Source organism: Pan paniscus, chromosome 11 (genome assembly GCF_029289425.2).
Source record: "Pan paniscus chromosome 11, NHGRI_mPanPan1-v2.0_pri, whole genome shotgun sequence".
NCBI lineage: Eukaryota > Metazoa > Chordata > Mammalia > Primates > Hominidae > Pan > Pan paniscus.
The window spans coordinates 26581409-26603790 of record NC_073260.2 but is presented as its reverse complement, the minus strand read 5'-3'; the positions used below and the strand labels follow the sequence as shown (position 1 = coordinate 26603790).

The following is a 22382-nucleotide window of genomic DNA, read 5'->3' as shown; positions in this document are numbered from 1 at the left end:
GCACTGCTGATTCGCCAGGTGTTTCCTCTTTTATGCTCTCTTAACTTTAGCTTTAAAAGTGGAGACATAGACTCAACTGCCCTTCATCCATAGGGAACAATAATTTAGTAAACAAACTTAGATACCTTTTCTGGCAGAAAGATGGTTCAGAAAGACAGCACGGAGACCTGTGTTTGCCAAAGTTATGACCCTGATAAATCTTCAGACTTGTGATTGACTCACCCACCCCACCGTGGTTCATTTTAAACCCACTCCTGCATGGGGAGTTGCCAGGGCCTGTATTGATCCTTCCTCGTTTTTGCCTCCACTTCCTTCCCACCCCTCTCGGGGCCACCTGCTTTGCCACATCCCAGAATGTTGGGATCTTTTATCTCCTTACATACACATGGGGCGGACAGACGTGAGCAGTGTAAATGATCACACTGGCATGGGAAGCACGTTGAGAAGGATTCCCCAGCAGTTGCCGTTCATTGGTCACTAAGCCGTGATGACTGTGTTCTGTTGTAACAATGGCAAGACTCCTGGTGACAAATGATGGGCCAGATTTTCTTTATGGGGGAAAAAAATCAACATTTTTTTTTCTCATTTCTTGTACTTGTTCCCTCTACTTGACCCACTGATGATACCATGTGGGGCCCATAGGTTTTGGAGATAGCTGTGGATACCATCCACACCTAAGGATCATGCAGAGTAAATTCTGATGGGATCCAAGGGGCTGAAGTGACCACCGAGTGATAGAGTGAGTCTGCCAGTGTAAGACCACATCTCTTGTATCAAAATGTTTCCTAAAATTCCATTGTTTATCCATTGTGACCGTTTTGTTTTTTTTTTTTTTTTTTTTTTTGAGACGGAGTCTCGCTCTGTCGCCCAGGCTGGAGTGCAGTGGCACCATCTCGGCTCACTGCAAGCTCCGCCTCCCAGGTTCATGCCATTCTCCTGCCTCAGCCTCCCGAGTAGCTGGGACTACAGGCGCCTGCCACCACGCCCGGCTAATTTTTTGTATTTTTAGTAGAGATTGGGTTTCACCGTGTTAGTCAGGATGGTCTCGATCTCCTGACCTCATGATCCACCCACCTCGGCCTCCCAAAGTGCTGGGATTACAGGCGTGAGCCACCGTGCCTGGCCCCTGATTTTATTTTTTAACCTTTAAAAACATCTCCCTAAACCTATATGAAACTCTGCCTCCATTGCCTGTTAAAATACTGCTTCACACTATGGGTAGGCGAGTGGTTATTTTCTTTCTTTTTTCTTTTTTTTTTTTGTGACGGAGTCTCGCTTTGTTGCCCAGGCTAGAGTGCAGTGGAGTGATCTCGGCTCACTGCAACCTCTGCCTCCTGGGTTCAAGCAATTCTCCTGCCTCAGCCTCCCGAGTAGTTGGGACGATAGGCGCCTGCCACCACACCCGGCTAATTTTTTTGTATTTTTAGTAGAGACGGGGTTTCACTGTGTTAGCAGGATGGTCTTGATCTCCTGACCTTGTGATCCACCCACCTTGGCCTCCTAAAGTGCTGGGATTACAGATATGAGCCACCACTAGGCCAGCGAGTGGTTATTTTCGAAGATGTTTGGTGGATGTGGCTGCTACTGCTTTTCCCCATAGGGCCCATTATCCAGAGGCATGGCATTCCCATCACGGGATGGAATGGATTGATGTAACATGAGCTGTCAGAGGTTTTTAAGCAGTTGTGCTAGAAACAGTGTTGTGTTTAAAGAAGAGTGGGATCAGGTGAGTGAATGGCCAAAGAAACACATGTTCATGTAGAGAGCTCTTGGCTGTGGTGATTACTGAGTCAGTAATAGCAGCAACTGCTACCCAGCCAGATTTTAATTAGTTTCTCTTCCCTGTTCAGAGTACCTTGTGGAGCTGAGAGAATATGGGCCTGTGTACTCCACGTGGAGCGCCTTGGAGGGTGAGCTGGCCGAACCCCTGGAGGGTGTGTCAGCTTGCATTGGGAACTGCTCTACAGCCTTAGAAGAGCTGACAGATGACATGACAGAAGACTTCCTACCTGTGCTCAGGGAATATATTTTATACTCTGACTCCATGAAGGTAAGCTGGCTTGCTTCTTGTGTATTTGCATACTTTCTTTGTAATAGCAGTTATCAGAAAGTAATGGATTATTGCCTGTTTGCATGTGATATAAGTTTCCTTCTTCCTGGGTGGGCAGGATCAGACATGTGGACTGACATCATGGACATATAAATGGAACACATGGTGAATGAAGTACGTGAATTAAACAAAAAAAAAGTTTGGGAAGAAATTCTTACTGGTTTCTCTGAGAGTTCAAGAAGATATAATGCCTATGAAATAAGAACAAAGATGCCATGGAAAAGTAATAATTAGAGCTCTTGGAAGTTAAAACATGATTGCTGAAATAAAACTGAATAATCAAGTTGGAAGGTGAAATTGAAGAAATCTTAAAGTAAGACAAAACAAAAGTTGCTGGAAAATAGAACAAAAATGCAAAAGTACTGAAAATATGAAAGAAAAGAGACATAGGGGATTAATCCCAAAGGTTCAGCATCTGACTGATAAGAGTTCCTGAGAGAACAGGGAAGACTGAGGGAAGGAAATTGTAAAAGAAATAATACAAGAAAGTCCCCCAAAGCTGAAGACATAAATCATCTGATTAAAAGGACATGATAATTGCCCAGCAAAAGGATTGAAAAGATCACCAACCCAAAGCATATTATTGTGGAATTTTAGAACAAAAGTGATACAAATTTGAAAGCTTTTTAAAGCAGAGGGAGGGGCAGATGATGTATAAAAGGAACAAGAGTGAGAATGGCTTTGGTCTAGCAGCGGTGAATGAGAAGAGGAACTATGAGGACAAAAAAAATCTTTGGCCTCAAATTCTGTATGCAGAATCCGAGTAGAGTGCAGGAGGAAATGCGCCAGTGCCCACACCGGAAACTTCCCCGGCCTGCACATAGACTGGTTGGAGAACATCTCTTCAGGAGACTCCAACGATGGGGGCACTGATTAGTGGAAAGGCCCAGTCTTTATGACCAATAGAAAAAGATACGTGGTTCAGTGTTGAACATTCCCACCTCTAAATAGCACCCTCCTGCTTCTCAAAGGAGACCTCTGAATGATTAATCTGTCTTTGGGGCAGGTCTAGGGCATCCCATGAGGAAAGACCTGAATAGGGACTGACCTGAATTCCAGAGAGAAACCTGTCAGTCAACATTGGGTTGTAAAAATGTTAAACCAGAAAGATCGTAGATCCACGAAAACATTGTACAGCTTGAGAACAGGAATTAAAAAATAATGAATCAACTAGTTATAAAAACAAATTATGATGGAAAACTTTAAGCACATGCTAAAGCAGAGAGAATAGTGACGAACTGCCACATACCCATTCTCCTTGTTCCATCTTGTCCCATCAGGTGTGAAGGGTTGATACGTACTAAACTGTGGACAGTGGAAAATGGAGCCTCTGGGGAATCCCCTTTTCATATGTGCGCTATAAAGTTGCTAATAAAACACTTTCCAAGCCAGGATTGAATTTGGATCTCTCAGTGACCAGGGAAATGGTTTGAATTTCCTTATCTATAAGTTGGAAATGATGGTGGTGATAGGGTTAAGTCAGATTTGAGATCATTAGCCTGAGACCACTAGTTGGAAATTATTGGAACTGAGGCTGTAAACCAAAACTTCTGGCTGTGAATTTGCAGCTCATTCTCCTGTATCATGTTGACTTTTATTTAAAAAAATTGGGATATACACATTGAATTTTTGATCCTATGGCCAAAACAAGTTATAGAAAGACATCCTGACTTTCTTAAAATGAACTAGAATATTTCACTTATCAAGCTAATGGTATCTGTGTTTTTCATTTGTTTGTTTTTTTGAGATGGAGTCTCACTCTGTCATCACCAGGCTGGAGTGCAGTGGCACGATCTTGGCTCACTGCAACCTCTGCCTCCTGGGTTCAAGTGATTCTCGTGCCTCAGCCTCCCGAGTAGCTGGGATTACAGGCACCCGCCACCACACCCAGCTAATTTTTGTATTTTTAGTAGAGACGGGGTTTCCCCATGTTGGCCACCCTTGATCTCCTGACTTTATGATCCATCTGCCTCGGCCTCTCAAAGTGCTGGGATTACAGGCGTGAGCCACTGCGCCTGGCCGGTATCTTTTTTTTTTTTTTTTGAGACAGAGTCCTGCTCTGTCGCCCAGGCTGGAGTGCAGTGGCACGATCTCAGCTCACCGCAAGCTCCGCCTCCCGGGTTCATGCCATTCTCCTGCCTCAGCCTCCTGAGCAGCTGGGACCACAGGTGCCCCCCACAATGCCCGGCTAATTTTTTGTATTTTTTTAGTGTCAGCCAGGATGGTCTCGATCTCCTGACCTCGTGATCCGCCCGCCTCGGCCTCCCAAAGTGCTGGGATTACAGGCGTGAGCCACTGCGCCTAGCCCTGGTATCTGTTCTTAAAAATAAGTTTTTACAATTCCTGGAGTGTCCGTGGATTTGTCTCTTATGTATACACACCCTTCATCAAATACTCTCTTAACCTTGCCAGATGAAAAATCCAATGCATACACAGCACTGGGATACTATAGTACAAATTACTCTGTTTTTTTTTCCTGTGGCAAGTATGTTAGTATATATTTGTATTTGAAGCACGATTTTAAAATGTCATATAGCAAGGATTTATCTGGCATCTATAAAACATTACACTGGGAGACATAGCTTGTGTAATTTAAGTTAGACATCAAAGAAACATTTGTTTGCTCTTTCTTTACCCCCCATGTGTGGGGCATATGTATGGAGTTTCTTGTTTACTGAGCCTGAAAAATCAGGTCAATCAGGCTGAGCAAATGGGATTGATTGTACACAGTCTTGTCTGGGGAAGGGCATGGAAAAGAGGAAGTGTGGGCTGGCAGTCTCTGAAACCCAAGCTCTATCCCTGATAGTAGCTGAGCTGAGTCCAATTAATAAGAAACAGGGCCACTGCTCCTCCACTTTTCACCAGGAAAATGTCTCTGCAGAGTGCCCTGGGCACGATAGGAGTGATTGGATGGCAAAGCAAAGACTGTGTCTGGGATTATCAGGGTCTGTGTGGCTGGGACTAAAGACACCAGGAGAATGATAGATGTCTTAAGTGGCTTGCCCACCTTTTCACATTGCTGCTCTGTAAGAATTTTTAAGTATCTTTTCTTCCTCCGAGAGAGTCATATAGTTCCATTTCCAAAATGGCTTTCTGATTTTTGAAACTTAAGTAGGGCAGACTTTGCTGTGCAGTATGGAAACTAAGCATGGAGCAGAGGACTTGCCACAGGCCTGGCTGTGGCCTGTTCTTTATTTTTTGGAGATGGACTCTTGCTCTGTCACCCAGGCTGGAGGGCAGTGGCACGATCTTGGCTCACTGCAACCTCCACCTCCCGGGTTCAAGTGATTCTCCTGCCTCAGGCTCCCGAGTAGCTGGGATTACAGGTGCACACCACCATGCCTGGCTAATTTTTGTGTTTTTAATAGACACAGGTTTCAAGACGTTGGCCAGGCTGGTCTCAAACTCCTGACCTCAAGTGATCTGCCTGCCCTGGCCTCCCAAAATGCTGGGATCACAGGCGTGAGCCCCCACATCAGGCCTGTGGCCCGTTCTTCATCAGCTGCTGAATGGTCCTCAGAGCTGAGAAAGTCCTGGGTTGGTTTTGGTGAGGAGTTACTGGTGTGGTGAGGTTCTGTCAGTCTATCTTCATCATGGCCTTGAGGGAACCTAATGGTGAGTGTTTGTCCTCATCATTTGGAAGTAGTGGCCTGTGCCTTAGGAATTTGAAATGGTGGAGGGCTGGTCCATCCCTGGATGGGAAAATGCCAGGGAAAAGTCCTGTCCTGATGGAGCTGTGGTTGGGGTTCCTCTCTGAGTTCGAAAGGGCCTTTAGGATCATCTTTCTCATTTGCTCATTGTTGACACGAAGAAACAGACCCTTGTGGGTAAATCTTTTCTCTGTTGCATGGCCACAGGACTATACTCCTTAGTGACCAATCAGCTTGTAGCTGTGTGTTTACTACTTGCCAGGAGGCAAACTAGGTGACTTTAGGCTTTTCAAGCCTGGCCTCCAACTGTATCTCTTTCAGGACAATTGTGGCTAGGTATGTTCTGTTCCCTTTGGAGGTAGAGAGCATAGAAAAATAGGGTCATTATCAAGGCACTCGGAACAAATGGAACAATGTGAGTTTAAGCAGTGAACAATGAGAACAGCTTGTACTAGAAAGACGGTTGAAGGCATGTGTCACAAGGATATGTATGCGGGGGACAGGAAGGTACAAAAGGTTAGTTACCCTTAAGCCCAGGCTCAAGTTAAATACCTCGCAGACATCCACAGGTGAGCCCTTACGTAGTATTTCACATCCTATAAACTGTGTGTGTATAATGAAATTAGGGTAGTGATGGGTTGAAAGAGGCCCTCTTGAAGTCCTCACCACTTTTCTGGCAGTGCCTTTTGAGTATTAGCATTGTCATGACTAGGCCAAATGTTGGAGAAGCTTTATTCCTGAAGGTTTGGGCAGGACTATCTTATTTCCCACACTGCCTTATCCATAGAAGGTGGTCAGCAAGCATGTAATTGAATCGGACAATTTGGTAAATTTGCGACACTTACAAATATACAATGATTGCGCATTGTACATCTTATTTTTAAGAGGTTTATCTATGTCAATACGCATGCTTATCTCAGGGGTCTTGGTGAATGACTGGGGTGGGGTGAGGGTCTGAAGTAAGAGTGGGTTGTAAGGGAAAGCCACATGGAAAAGGCTGTGGCTGGAGACTTGGAAGACATATGGGAGTGAGCTGCGCAAGGGTCGGAGGATGGAGCATTTTAGGCAGAGGGGAGCAGCCAGTGCAAAGTCCGAAAGCTGAAATGAGCTCAGAGTCTTTGCAGATCAGAAAGGCTGGGGAGTGGAACCTGGTGAGCAAAGGAGTAAGTGGTAAGCGGTGAGGTCAAAGAGAGGTAGCAGCCTGGTCCTGCAGTAGCTTTTTTTTTTTTTTTTTTTTTTAGACAGAGTCTCACTCTGTTGCCCAGGCTGCGTGATCTCAGCTCACTGCAACCTCCGCTTCCGGTTCAAGCGATTCTCCTGCCTTAGCCTCCTGAGTAGCTGGGATTACAGGTGCGTACCACCACGCCCGGCTAATTTTTGTATTTTTAGTAGAGACGGGGTTTCACCATGTTGGTGAGGCTGGTCTCGAACTCCTGACCTCATGATCCACCCACATTGGCCTCCCAAATGCAGTAGCGTCTTAAAGACCATCTTAAAGGCTGGTAAGAGTCTGGACTTTATTCTAAGGACTAGAAGAGAAGCCATTTGGTTTTATGCAGGGGGATGACAGGATGTGATTTTCACTTTAAGAAGACAACTAGTGCTACAGTATGGAGACTAGATTGTAGAGGATGAGAGTGGTGATTGGGAAGGCCGTTCAGAAGGCTGTCACAGGGAGCCAAGGGCAGAAAACTAGGTGGTGGAGCCTGGACTGCAGTGGTAGAGACGTGGGTGGATTTGGGGTATATTTTGGATGATGGGCCAATGGCACTTGCTGCTGTAGTGATGCAAAATAAGAAAGGAATTGGGGTTTTTGGCTTTAGCAGCTGGGTGGATCGCAGTACTGTTTATTGGGACGGGGAGGGTCCAGGGAGGAACAGGTGGAGCAGTTGGGAGTCCACTATTTTGGGCATGTGGAATTCAGAATGCCTCCTAATCATTAAAGTGGAGATGTCATGGCAGTTGGTTTTGAGTTAGTCTAGAGTGGGAATAGAAATTTGGGAGTCATTAGTGTATGAATGGTGTTTAAATCTCTGAGACCGATGGAGATCGTATGAGGAGATGTGATTGAGGTGCGTAGAGTGTGAAGGCCTGCGCCTGTGGCATGGTAATATTTATTGATCTATCACCTTAAGACGAAAGAACAAGTAGCAAAGGAGCCCACGAAGGAAGGGTTGGTGTGGCAGGAGGGAAGAAGAGGATTGCCTCCACGAAGCCAAGATAAATGTTTTAAGAAGGGGGCAAAATATATCTGTTGGATTTAATAATATGGACATCGTTGGTGACCGAGATTACAAGTGTGAAATGTGGATGCAGAAGTTTTGGTTTAAAGACAAAGTTTGTCTTCCAGTTGGAGATAACTTCTACAACATTCCGGGGTAGTCCTTTTCAAAAGCCAATTTAAATTGTCAGGCGGTTTCTTCAGCCTGCCCGCCCCTTCCCCACAGGGCCACAAGGTGGCGCTGATGAGTCAAACTCCGGGAACGCGAACAGTTGGTGCTTTAGGTTGGCCATTTCCGGTGCTTTTCCAAAACTGAAATGAAGAGTTTTCTGGAAGATTGATTTGTCAGGGAAAAAATGTCCCCTTTCCTGAACAAAAGAGATTATACAGAGTGGCTAATTTCTTGCAGCTAAAATAATGTGAAGAAACAGGATGTGAAATATGCCTGATTTCAAAGGCTTTAAAAATATAAGAAAAATATTAAAATGAGAACTCTGAGATTCCCAGTAATGGCAGACTGAATACACATTTAAACTTCACCAAAATGACACTAAAAGGATTTTGAAAAAAGTCACAAGCCCACAGACAAGAGCAACAGGCAAGGAGGCAATAGCAGTACAATTTTGGGAACGGATTGAGAGTTAATAAGTACTTTAAATGACTCAAGCTGATTTTGAAACCGACTGTGGGGGAAAAAACTGAGAAGCCACCTGGTTTACACCGCGGAACCCTCCAAAAAGGTCAAGAGTTGGCAGCACCATGCCCCTCTGGGACTGAGGTAGAGCTGAAGAGAAGAATAAATCTAGAGTCTGTTTAAGAATTCTAGCTTCTGATCCTCTCCTCCCTGCTCACACAGGGGCCACTTCCTTCTCCACTTGGGCAGAACTAGGGGTCTATTCTCTGGAGGGGGCCTCTGTGGAGCAAGAGACTCTAGGCACACTTGAGGGTGTTCAGTGAAAGATTATTGATGTTGAGACTCTTCTCCTACTTGACTCTCAGCCTTAGATCTTCCATGCAAGGAGGAAAAGAGCCTTTTCTAGAAAATCTGGATGGGCCAAGAGAAGTGACCCACAGATACTGATATTGGCTGGCGATGGAGAACCAGGGTGGTCCCTCAATGAAAGGACCCAGCCGAGTCTCCTATGGAGAATGTCAACAAGCCCTCTGTGCAGAGAGCTTTCAATCCATTTCCATGGAGTTTCCCTCTTGGATGAGTGGACAGACAAGGGTCACCAGATATGTAAGGGAAGATTTGAATATGAATATCAGAAGTAAAACAAAGAAGAAAAACCTATTGAATGAAACACTGATGGGGAAGAAAATTTCCAGAAAAAAAATGTTAATATTTTCCAAAAGAGAAGCTATCACAGCCATAAAACAGTAATTTTTAAAAATTCAGAGAACAAAGAGCTCTTGGAAATTAAAACCATAATAGGAATAAAAAAATTAATAGAAGAGTTAGAAGAAAAAGTTAAGCAAGTCACATATGAAAAGAAACCAAAAGAGAATTGGAGAAAAAAATATGAAAATTAGAGGATTAGACCATCTGAATAACAGGTGTGCAGGCAGAGAAGCAGAGAAATGGGAAGCATCAAAGAAGCCATTCAAGGAAAAAGACCAGAAGGGAAGAAATAATGTATCACTGATTGTGTCTGTGTGATGAGATTATGTATGACTTCTCCCCCTCCTTTAAATTTTCCAAATTTTGTGTAAAAATATATTTTAAAATGAGGGGATAATGTGTGGTTTCAGTGTTACCACCATTGCCCCAGGACATCTAACTCGCAGGTGGTCCTGGTTTCCATAGAATGAATATGTAAAAGGAGCATGTTGAAAGGGGTAACCTGAACTCAGTCATTTAACCAGAGCTAGTGATATCACCAGTACCAGATCAGACTCATTTTCCTGCCTGCAGGAAAGTGCCCTTCTAGAGGGCTACCCTAAGCCACAGGGCTACGTGCGTATTTTATTTTTATTCTCATTTGTTCTTTATTACTGAACACCCATTACTCTACATGAATTCCACTTGGGTCTTGGGTCGTCAGCCCTGGCCTACAGGAATATGAACCATCCCATCCTGCAGTTCTCTGTGGGGCGTGAGCTGTTACTGCTGCTTTGGTATCCTCTTCCAGCCCTGCACCCTAGCTCCCCTCTTCCACAAAGCTTTGAAGCTGAAAAACTTGGTGGGCTTGAAGAGGCTTTTTGGTAGCTGCTGACCTTTGGCGCTGGGGCTCTTTTTCTGCCTTTTCCCCTCCCATAGTTTGTGAGCCCACAGCCTTGCCAGGGTCAGACATGTGCATGAGTCTGAGGGTGGGGAAGGGATGCTGTGCTTTCCCGTAGATGCCACTGTGGTCTTTTTTGGGACAAATCCAGTGCAGATGTTGAAAGCCAAACCACAGGATGCATCTGTCATCCAACTCTTCCAAGCATTTTGTCATTGTAGATAAAGGCTGTTTGATTAGTATTTCATGGATGACATAACTATAGACCTCTTAATGACTGTTATTAATTTGTTACATTTGGATGACAGATATTGTGTTTCTATTGTTTAGCCTTTTTATTATAGAAAAATTCAAACATATCACAAAATAGAATGATAACAATAAACCCACATGTATCCCAGCCGTCCCGCGCGTATCCCAGCCGTCCCACGCATACCCCAGCCAGCATCAGCAGTTGCCCACTCATGACTCATCTGGTTCTGTCTCTCTGTCACGCTGCTCCCAACTCCCACCCTGTGGTTTAATTTTACACGAATCCTGGAATCATATTATTTCATACAGAAACGTTTAGTACATATCTCTAAAATACAAGCATTCTTTTTTTTTTTTTAAAAAGGACTACCTAATTATGTTTAAATATCCAGTTAGTGTTCAAATTTCCCCAGTTTGTCTCAGACACAGTTTCTGTTTCTTTTTCCAAATTGAGATCCAAACAGGATCTGTACATTGATTGGTATGTTTCTTAAATATTTAAAAATCCTTCTTTGTCCATTTATTTTTCCTTGTAATTTATTTGTTAAAGAATCATTTGTCTTCTCTTCATTGGAAAAGAGAGATAGTAAAGTTCCAGGTTATTAGGACCACTTGAAATCACAACAAAATGTTCTAATGTTTTAAAAAATAAGTGTCCGAGAGGAATTTATTCCATGTCTGTAATTAAAAGTCATCTTGTGAGTGTGAGGCCCTCCTTGGGCACCCTATGTATGATTTTGCCTTCCCCAAACCCTTGGTACTTCCCTTCCATTCCTGTTTTATTTTTCCTCCTAATGCCTAGAGTTACCTACTATATATTTTACTTGCTTCTTGTCTGCCTCTCCTCTAGAATGTAAGCTCCACATGGTTTTGTGATTTGTTCTCTGCTGTATCCCCCTCCCTGGCTAGATGAATGAAGATGTATGAAGGCAGGGCAGAAGCAGGATGGGGATGGGTGTGTAGAGGAGGGCAGGTGGCGCGAGGCGTGAGGAGAAAAGTCTCACTGTGCCCTTCGCCTTTTTGATGTGTCATATCAATGGGATGCAGATCCCTATAAAGTTCTGTGAGAAGTTCAGATGATGACTCTCTTCTGCTTGTCACTCAATGATGGAGGGGCCTCTCTGCAGACGCCGGCTTGGTCTCTTGGCCTCTTTACCCCACTGCCGACTCGGGCCTCATCTCACAGCCATAGGCTGGTTTGACCAATTTTATCAATAGAGACTGGGCTGGGGGCCCATCCTCTCAGAACATCACCAACAGCATGCAAAGGTGTCCCAATGAGGGTGGTGGTAGTCAGCAGTTTATCTTGATTCAGAACACGTTGCCCAACCTTCAGCGTGGTTGGATTTTGGGCCAGCTGCAAAGCCACATGCTGGAAGGCAGCAGGAACAGCCTGAATGAGCCACTGCTGTGCCATGAGCCAGGTGTGGCCTTGAACAGGGCCCGCCACCGTCCCTTAGTCTCCTCGTCTGTAGAATAGGGAAGATGCGCGTTCACTCTGCAGGGTTGCTGGGAGCCTTTTGTGCTGTCCAGTGATGCAGGGCTGTTAGGGCGGATCCTCCAGTCAGCCTGCGCCAGAGGGCAGCATTCTGGCCACGCTGGATAACACTTAGAGACAGAGACCCTGCCTCTCCTGTGGGCCAGGGCAGGCCCAGGCCAACTGGAGAGAGGGATATGGCTGGATCTGCAGGCCCCCTCGTCTGTTTTGGGCATGGGGAGAGGAGATGCTTTTGCACTGTTGTAGCTGAGTGGGGTTGATGCATCTCCTCCCCACCCCTCGTAGTCCCAGGGGTCTTGCAACCCCAGCAGTGCCCCCAGGAGCCCCCACGCTGTGCTGGCCTTGTTCCAGGGCATTGTCTTAACAGCTTTAGTTAGGAGGCTCTTGCCACACTGACAGTGTGTGTGTCACTGGGTCAACTCAGACTCCTTCCTAGAAGCGCTAGTCTGCATATGTGGTTTTTTTTTTCCAGTAAGATGCTAGGCATCCTGTGAAGGGAAGTGCACACCAGTGATAAGCATCCCACATGGCCCCTGCCCTGCTGTTCCATTGCACCTTGGGGAACCACATTTGCACGTCCATGGAGAAGAGGATTTTTACTACTGCTGTATCAGACCAATAGATTTAGATTATTTTCTGGGCTGTATGAAGTCCACAAAGGACTCTTTTTTACTTTATAGATTTATGTCATCCAGTATGGTAGCCACTAGCCATATGTGGCTATTTAAGTTTAAATTCAAATGAGTAACGTTGAATAAAAATGTAAATCCAGTTCCCCAGTCCTGCTAGCTTTGTTTCATGTGCTCAGTAGGCACGTGGAGGCAGTGGCTCCTGGGTTAGTGTAGATTATAAAACGTTTCCATTATAGCAGAAAGTTCCATTGAACAGCACTGTAAATATTCCTACTCAAAGATGAATGAGTGTGGGGAGGGAATGTCAGGGCACTTAGGAGACAGCTGAGTGGCAATTGACAAAAAATTATTGCAATTTTAACCTCATTTTCATTTCATGATAAAACACTTCCTAAAGCAAACTTTTCAGAGGAAGACTTGAGGTTCCCGGTATTGACACATTCCATTAGAAGGTTGAACCCACAACACTCTCAACTCTTCAGTTGCCTGTCACCTTTAGCACAGGCAGGGATATGGGGTGCCCGTGCTTAGCCAAGGAGTGACTCCTTCCTGCCTTGACTCCTCACGCTGCTGGAAGGTCCCCTGTGGGGAAAGTGCATGATTAGAAACTTTCATAGCAATTTATTTCTTTTGAGTTAGTGGAAAAGAAAGGTCTCATCACTCTTGGTTTGCCACTTGTGATTCTATTAAAGGAAGAAGAAAGAAACCCGTTGATGAAACAGACACCTTTCTAGAAGGTCTACTGCAAGCTTTTCTGTTTTGCTTGGTGGGTTCATAGCAGCAGAGCTTGGACTAAGTGAGGGGAGCCCCAGGCACAGATTTACAGGGGCATTCACTCTCAGGTGCCAACCTTGTACTCACATGGGCCAAAGAGGGAGTGTCTCCTTACATTTTGCACCCCGGGTGCCTAGCTTGCCTCACTCCTGTCCCATCCAGGGCTGGCTCTCTTGGGGCCCATTGAGCCTTCACTCTGGTGGGCTGGCTGCATGGTTCTAGGAATTCTGGACTTGCACAGGTATAGCCCCTTTAGCACATACTGGCGCATACTGTGTCTGAGCCTCTGTCACACTGAACCCCTCAGGTAGGGAGTGCATCTCTCTGCTCTTTCTATACCTGGACCAGAGTAGAGGACTAGTAAGTGGCTAATGAATGAATCATTGAACAGATCAGTCCACTAGGGGTCCAGTCAGTGAATTAAAGAGTGAAGAGTTCTCTTAGACTTTAAGATTTCAGAGAACATCCAGTGTTGTAGCCTGCAAAGCTCCGCATTTCTGCACAGCCGGGCTCCGGCTGCACACAGTGACATGGAGAGTCCTCCCAGCAGCGTGACAATGGATGGGTGCTGTTTCCTCCACTTGCCTTTCCCTAGAATTTTTTTCCTTTCAGCGTCAGGTTTTAGTTACTTTACTAGAAACTCCAGCATCAGGAGTGGTTCTCCTCTCTTCCCTCCTTTCTCCTGCTTCCTGCAGAGTTTCTGCCATGGCCAGACTGTCCTAGGAGCACATGGCTGGGCCTGGGGTAGGCCTTGATTTGGGGAGGCGTGGGGGAAAAGAAGCAATTGCCTGGGGGTGGGAGGCCCCTTTGTGGACTCAGTGTTACATGCTTCTCTCCTCTGCTTCCCACAGAGTGTATTGAAGAAGAGGGACCAAGTTCAAGCAGAGTATGAAGCCAAACTGGAAGCTGTGGCTCTGCGGAAGGAAGACCGCCCCAAGGTCAGGGAAGCCACCTGGGAAGGGCTGCAAAGCTGTAGTCTCCCTGCTGGTGCTAAGTAAATTCTCATCTCTAGATCTGTGTGACTAAGAGTGGTCAGTGCCGGCTGGGCTACCTTGATGATGTTGTCCTTTTTCACTCCCTTTCTGTCCTATTTCTGCGAGTTCCTAGTGTTCACTTGGGATTGAGTTTTCCACTATTTCCTGGGCCTAATTTTTTTTTTTTTAAAGACTTACAGCTCTGCCATTCATCGGCAGTTCCTTGCTCCATAAAATGGCATTGCAGAGAGAAGGAAAGAATAGCCTAAATCAGTGCTTTCAAAGTGTGGTTCATAGGCCCACAAACTGTACAATCCATGATGAGGAAAGTATAGAAGCACTTGGAAACTTCTATAGGAATTTGATGTTGCTGCAGAACCAGTTGAACACATTGTGTTGAACACTCAAGGCAAGCGTGTTAAACTCACGTGAGGAGTTGCGTGTGGAGCAAGCTGCATGCTGGTTCTGCACGGCAGGACTACAGCTTGGTCGAATTGGGGGAAAAAGCCAACAAAAAGTGGCCCTTTACTCCACAGAGTTCGAGCAGCACTAATCTTGCTTGTCTAGGATGCCTTCTGGCTCCAGTGTTTGTAACTGCTCGGTAGGTTCACCTTGCCTGCTGCCTAGACAGAGCTGATTTATCAGGACAAGGGAATCGTAATGGAGAAAGAGTAATTCGTGCAGAACTAGCTTACGGGACACTGGAGTTTTACTGTTATTCAAATCATTCTCCCTGAGCATTTGGGGATCAGAGTTTTTAAAGATAATTTGGTGGGTAGGGGCTTAGGAAGTGAGGAGTGCTGATTGGTCAGGTAGGAGATGGAATCATAGCGGGTGGAGGTGAGATTTTCTTGCTGTGTCTTCTGCTCCTGGGTGGGATTGCAGAACTGGTTGAGCCAGATTACCACCTTTTTACATTTGTGGGCTAAATGCAAACTTTTAAAATATATACAAACAAATCATCCTTTGTCATCCCTTTAAATCCCTTTGTTGAAAGGAAACTTTTAAAATATGCACAAATAAATCATCCTATGTCATCCCTTTAAGTGAGACTGAGACATGGCTCAGCAGATGGCACCATGTTCCAGAATATCACAGGCCAGCTCGGAACTCGTCAGTGGGGCTGGCCATAGGCAGGCCTCCTCTTACTGGGGGGGTTGAGATGGGAGGATCCCTTGAGGCCAGGAGTTAGAGGCTGCAGTGTGTTATGATTGCGCCTGTGAATGGCCACTGCACCCCAGCCTGGGCAGCATAGGGAGACCCTATCTTTAAAAAAAAAAGGTTTTGGATTTTGGGGCATTTTGGGTTTTCAGACTGGGGACGCCCAACCTGTGTAACAATGATTTACAAGGTATTTACGTTGTATTAGGTATTATAAGTAATCTAGAGATGATTTAAAGTATACAGGAGGCTGTGCATCAGTTATATGCAAACACTACATGATTTTATGTAAGGGACTTGAACATTCACAGATTTTGATATCTCAGAAGTCCTGGAACCGATCCCCACCCCACCCCACCAGATAGCGAGGCGACAACTGTGTGTGTGTATATGTGCATGTATGTATAAAATCTCATTGATTCCATACCACAACCATGAGGTTTAGGTACCATTATTATCCCCATTTGAGAGATGAGCAAACCAAGGCCCACTGTCACACAGCTAGCACTGGTAGAGCTAGGATGGTACCCTGCAGTTTGACTTTAGAATTTTGCTACCTACCATTCCATCACTCTGTCTCTTTTTGGTTTGTAAGTGGAAGGTGTATTTGTTTTCAAAGAGAGGGGTAAGAGTGAGGAACGTTAGTAAGATAATAGCAGGGACTTGCATTTCAGGGAAATGGTTTGACATCAGAGCTGCTGGGGATTTCCTCCTTTGCCATGGTTCCTGCTGCTGCCGCCATGCCAAGACATACCGGGAAAGGAACCAACTTTGGAATTTGAAACCCACACCTCAGAAATGACACACCTTGGCTTTGTGTAGTGTCTTTAATGTTAATTGCATCACAGGATCACTGCAGTGGTCATCTGAGGCCCAGGGGGAAGGCATTGTTCTTTCCCCGTTTCATGGGTGAGGAAATGAGGCACAAAGGAGCTGGACAAATTGCCCAGCCTCTTTGATGCCGAGTGGCTCTCCATCCTGTGCATGTTTGTTGTGTTGATTCCAGCAGCATCACCCCTAGTGATCTACACCAGAGCGTAAAGGCTGCATGTATCTATGGAAAGGCAGATGATGAGGACTGGAACTGTAGTCACTGGCCCAGCGTATGCAGCTGGCACCCTCCCTCTGGTTCCTCCTGCCACAGGCTGTCAGCCTTCTTCCATCCTATGTGTCTGTCACAAGGGAGGCGACAACAGAAATGCAGAGCCATGTGCACACAGCTGCCCTCTGCCTGCCTATGGCCGGCCCCACTGACGAGTTCTGAGCTGGCCTGTGATCTTCTGGAACATGGTGCCATCTACTGAAGCCATGTCTCAGTCTCATTTAAAGGGATGACATAGGATGATTTATTTGTGTATATTTTTAAAGTTTCCTTTCAACAAAGGGATTTAAAGGGATGACATAGGATGATTTGTTTGTATACATTTTAAAAGTTTGCATTTAGCCCGCAAATGTAAAGATAGAAGTCATTCACAGAAAACAAATAACTGCATGATTTGACTTCTATGTGGAATCTAACAAAGTTGAAGTCATAGAAACAGAGAGTAGAACGGTGGTTGCCAGGACTCAGGATGGGGAAATCGTGGTCAAAAGGTACAAACTTTCAGTTACAAGGTGAACAAAATCCTGGGGCTTCCATGCATAATGTGGGTGGTGATGGATGTGTTCATTAATTCGATTGTGATCATCACTACACAGTGTGTACATGTATCAAATCATCACGTCATACGCCTGGAATGTATGTAATTTTATGTGTCAGTTGAATATTTAAGGAAAAATAGAAGTCACTTTTTCTGGCTAGGGAGGGAAGGAGAACCAACAAGTTCTGCCACTGGCCTAGTTTGGAAACCGAGGATCCTGCATTTTAAAGACGTCATGTATGTAGTTCTGTAAATAGCATCTGTACAAGCTCAGCACTGAATACGAGCTTTCTCAGAGGCTGATGCTGTCATTTAATATGTTCAGCCCTATACAGGACACATTCCTTTCCAAAGCCAGGAGCTGAAGGTTCGGAATAATAGGCTGAGTTAAGTCTTAACCCTGCCTGGCTTGCTGGCTGCTGGAAGCACACACCAGGCTTGGAGCAGTCTCGAGCAGAGGGAGACGCTGGTTTTGTGCCCTCAGACCCCCACAGCTGCCTGCCAGGGCTCCTGGCCTCACATTCCTGCGGGTCTGGGTGATTCCTGTCCACTCCCCGTGCTGTGGAAATCTTTGGCTGCTGCTGTTGTCCGCCTTCCTGGACACTATTTACCCACATGGCTCATCCTCTCGGCCACAGGAATTCTTACCAGAGGCTAAGGGTTTCCCCCAGTCCATGAAAATGACTAGTCAGTCCTGAACACACATCTGCGTTCTCTTAGCACACCGTGGCCAGGCCATCTTCACCTTCCCTCTTCCTGGTGGGATGTTGAGCCATGCCACATTCACTTTGCTGCTTATTTAGCAATTGTGATTTTTAAAGACAAAATAGACTGTCCTGGTGGTGTGCCAGTGAATGTAATGTAACAGTGGCAGCAGCAGAAATCCTTTGCTGCCTTTGGGTCTGGGGCAGCAGCTGCGTTGGTGGGCAGAGGAGGGTGCAGTTGGCAGCCTGTCCAAGTCCAGCACGGTTGGAGCACAGGATTTAGAATGGGATGGCCCTGGGTTCAAACCCCAGCTGCGCCCTAGCTTGCACTGATCCGCTCCTCAGCCTTTGTGGGCCTCAGTTGCCTCCCACACATGAGTGTTGTGATGCCATAAAGTGCTCGGCGTAGTGTCTGACGTAGTGACAGATGCTCCATTGGAGGAGTCTCCCGTGTCCACACTGGCTGCAGTAGGAATGTGGGTGGAGAACTTTGTTTTCTGGGTTTGCTGTCATGTATTTTAAGAAGTCCCTTTTCTGACCACAGTGTTTTAGACATTGTTTCCTATGTCCTCAAGCTTCCCCTGCCTCCCTAGCCCTCCACACACCTGTCCTCCCTGACAGCCCATCAGGAGGTTTGGTGGATGCTGAGGAAATGAGCAACTTAAGGTTTTGCTGTGCTTTGCCTGATGTGGTTGTGAGCTCATGAAGCCAGAGCTGCTGTTGATGAGATTTTTTTTTTTTTTAAGCCAGGGAATTCGGAAGTGGGTTAGGGCTGATTCTATCCCAGGGCCTCGGCTAGGTCTTTTGGGAACTGATGGTGGGAGCGAGGTAGCTCAGGGGACTGTCGCAGGAGTGCCGGGGAGGAAAGGTCCCCTGGTATGGGCATGGTCAGCAGAAGATCCGAGGGAGTCTGGGGGCTTACCTCGTTATCAGGTGAAACCTTGAAAAACTTGCGCTGGATAAGGAGGGAAAGTTGATTTTTGTGGAGTCATGGAGTGGCATCAAAATCTGATCACTTTTTTGTAACCCAGGGGAAGGAAGTGGCCTCATGTCTCCACAACCTTCCCTGTGAATTTCAACGTGGGGTGATCCTCTTAGGGGAGTACTAGGACGTCTTGTGGGGAAAGAGCACGTGCTGAGGGCAGAGGATGCGGAGGCCTCTGGAGCTGGGGAAGAATGGTGGTGTCCTAGAATGCAAAGTTTTGCATTGTGGTTGGGCTGAGGCTGGAGAAAGCTCAACAGACACTGAGGTGGTGATTCCCAGGCAGATGGAGCTTTGGATTCTGGAGACTTGGCCTTCTCCATGTTAATTGTGAGGTTGGAGAAGCGACATGCACTTACTTAGCAGGGGCTGGCTGCCTTCTCCTGGACCTGTTGGGCCGCAGCCTGGTGTACACCTTAGAATCTAACCCGCCGTGGTGGGTTAGATAAGGTGGGGGGCATCAGGGCTCTTACAGAAGATAAGGAGAAGCTGAGGAATTAGATTTTAAATGGCACCGGGAGCATCTGCACCTTCGAATGACAGTGAGGGTAACAGAGAGGGAGCTCTTGCCTTTTCCTGTCTTCTGCGTTGGACTCTTTTCAGTGCTAATACACTTGGTATAACTAGCTCCAAAAAGAACAAAGAAGGGATGCCAGGGAGAAGGCTTCACAGAATTCCTAGTTATCTTCAAAAAGTAAATTTAAAAAGCAGGTGCTGTTTTAGGCCCTGACCCACGGGTAGCCTCATCCTGGGTGGGTGCCAGCTGAAGAAGTTTAAATGGGTGGTGTCGGAGTGCAGATGAGGAGAGATGGGCCGTGTGGAGGGGACCTGGGGTGTCGGTGTTGGGGGGCTGGCCTGTGGTGTGTGTGGGGGGTGGGTGTGTGGTGTGTGTATGGGGAGGGCACGTGGCATGTAGGGAGGGTGTGTGGTGTGTGTGGGATATGTGGTGTGTGGGGGCAGGTGTGGTGTTTTAGGGGAGCGTGGGTGTGGAGGGGAGTGGGGCGTTGGTGTGGGAAGTGTGGAGGTGTGTCGTGTGGAGGTGACTGGGATGGAAAGGTGCACAGAGCTGTTCCCCCTCTGGTTGAGAGAAGAGCAGAGGGAAAGTGGAAATTGGGCTCTCTGGACAAACCTCTTGAAGGCTGTAGACCTTGGACAGCTCTTAGAACCACCGAGATAGTGAATGTTCTAGAATGGGAAAGACGTGGTGGGTAGTGAAGTGAGAATCCCAATTGTAAACTGGCAGCAGGGAGACTTCTACATACGGAGCTAATGCAGACCGGAGAGTGGGGCCTCGTGTCTGTTGTTTCCAGACCCTTCTGGCAAGTGAGGACCCTCACCATGGGGCAGAAGACCAGGTGCCTCCAGCCAGAGCAGGCAGAACTCCCCCATCCCCTCAGCTGACTTAAGTCCCACCGCAGCCACCCTCTGCCAGTGCGGTGGTTTCCATGTGACAGATGGGGGCCCGGGGTCAGGGGAAGCGTGGAACTTAAGTGCCAAAGTCAACAAATGGTGGAGCCGGTATGGAGTCCAAGTGCATCTGGCTCCAAAACTGGTGCCTTTCGCCAGGGCGCGGGCCCCAGCAGCTGTGCTCCCTGAGGGGACGCCCTGCCTTTCCCGAGGCAGGCACGGAGAGTGCGTGTGGCCTTCCCTGGGGCTTCACTCTCGTGTCATTGCACAGGCAAGCTCGAGGATCTCTTGCTGTCAGCCGCTCTGCTCCTCATCTCATGCCCTCACCTCTCCCTCCCTCACTCCCCACTGACCATTCTCTGAAGTTTGTTTTTATCTATAATTTAAAAAGCATTCATTCAGAGAGCCACTGACTTTGTTTGCCCAATTCCATGGCCTCTTTTCAAACTTGACCCTGTATCAGTGTTTTCTTACCTGTTTTCACCTCACAGCTCAAATAGACACTGAAAACACAGTTGCTGGAAGCTGGAGGTGACCAGCCTGGGGGCTCTGGCTTCCCAGAGGGCAGAGGACCAATCTCTCTGCCACTCACACATTGCCAGTTAGGGAGCCCTGTCCCCTGCTCACTCAGCAGCGTGTGGCTGTCACTGGTCCTGGAGCCTGTCCTACAGCAGCCACAAGCTCCCCTTTCCTCCACACTTTGGGATTATATCTGTCTTGTGTAGTCTTTGGAGATTTTCCTAACCTACTATCATCATGAGAGCAGATAATGTAACATCTCCAACCCAGCTCCAAGAAGGAGACTTAGGTTGAGATTTCTGTTCTAGGGCCTGGAAATGCGTGGCACATGGAAGGAGCTCAGTAATGCATGCATGCATGCATCCATCCATCCATCCATCCATCCATCCATCCATCCATCCATCTATTTATTTATTTATGAGACCGAGTCTTGCTCTGTTGCCAGGCTGGAGTGCAGTGGCTCAATCTCGGCTCACTGAGTAATGTGTTTTTAAATGAATGTTGAGTGAATTTAAGTTACTGTCCCGTTCCCCAGCACACAGAAATGCACAGTCCCATCCACGTGACTCTTCTGTCATTGCACTAACAACCTATATTCTGTAATGGAAATTCTCATGAGAGATTGGGAACCAAGGTGAAAAATGCAATTTTGTCACCTCTGTATAAATTTTTATCTTTTGAGGTCTTATCTGGTGATATTTTTCCTTGGTGTCATGATAAGCAACACCCAACCATTAGCAGTGCTGTGCCATGTCAACATCCTTCAGACGCATGGTAGCACAACCGTAACAATACCTCAGTCACGAAAATTAAAACATTGAGATAAGAGGAAATGCTGAGGGTGGTGGCCCACACCTGTTATTATCTCAGCACTCTGGGAGGCCAAGACGGGAAGATCGCCTGAGCTCAGGAGTTCGAGACCAGCCTGGGCAAGGTAGCAAGACCTCGCCTCTACTCCAGATAAAAATATTAGCTGGGTGTGATGGTGTGCATCTGTAGTTACAGCTACTCGGGAGGCTGAGGCAGGAGGATCGCTTGAACTTGGGAGATTGAGGCTACAGTGAGCTGTGATTGCACCACTGCAGTCCAGCCTGGGCAACAGAGCGAGACCTGTCTCAAAAATAAATAAAAAATAAAAGTAAAAAGAATGCTTAGTGTTACTGGTCAGTGAATTGATAGTTACAAAGACACTATCCAAAAAATCAAAGGTGGAAGAATACATGCCTGAGCATGAGTTGCCAGCGCTCCCATTCTTCAAGTTGGGGAACTTCACAAGCTGGTCACAGACAGCTCACCCCAGTTCCTCTTATTTTTTTATTTTTAATCCTTCCATCCTCTTCTAACTCCTACCACCCCTGGGCTTCTCTGGCTCTGTTCTCTCTGATTCACCACCTCCTCTTTCTGTGCCCGCCTTTCCGCCTTCCCGAGTGACTTTTGCTGAGTCCTTTATTAACCCTACACATGCTGGCTTCTCTGTGAGTTCAAACCTTGGGCCCTGCCTCCCTCAGCCCCACCTTTCCCTCCATATATTTAAACAAGATTATACTGTGGTAAAATATACAGAATATAAAATTTGCCATCTTAACCATTTAAAAGTGTACAGCTTAGTTGTGTTAAGCACATTTACATTGTTGTG

At 46.5% G+C, this 22382-nt stretch overlaps 1 protein-coding gene across 1 annotated transcript in view; it reads left to right on the top strand.

The window, feature by feature from the left end:
• The window catches only part of SNX30 (sorting nexin family member 30), a 119125-nt gene that overhangs the window by 80794 nt on the left and 15949 nt on the right, over positions 1–22382 (top strand). Inside the window, exons 6-7 of the mRNA XM_034928863.3 lie at positions 1851–2050; positions 14211–14297. Coding sequence (XP_034784754.1) covers positions 1851–2050; positions 14211–14297 — 287 coding nt within the window. The remainder of the gene's footprint in view (positions 1–1850; positions 2051–14210; positions 14298–22382) is intronic.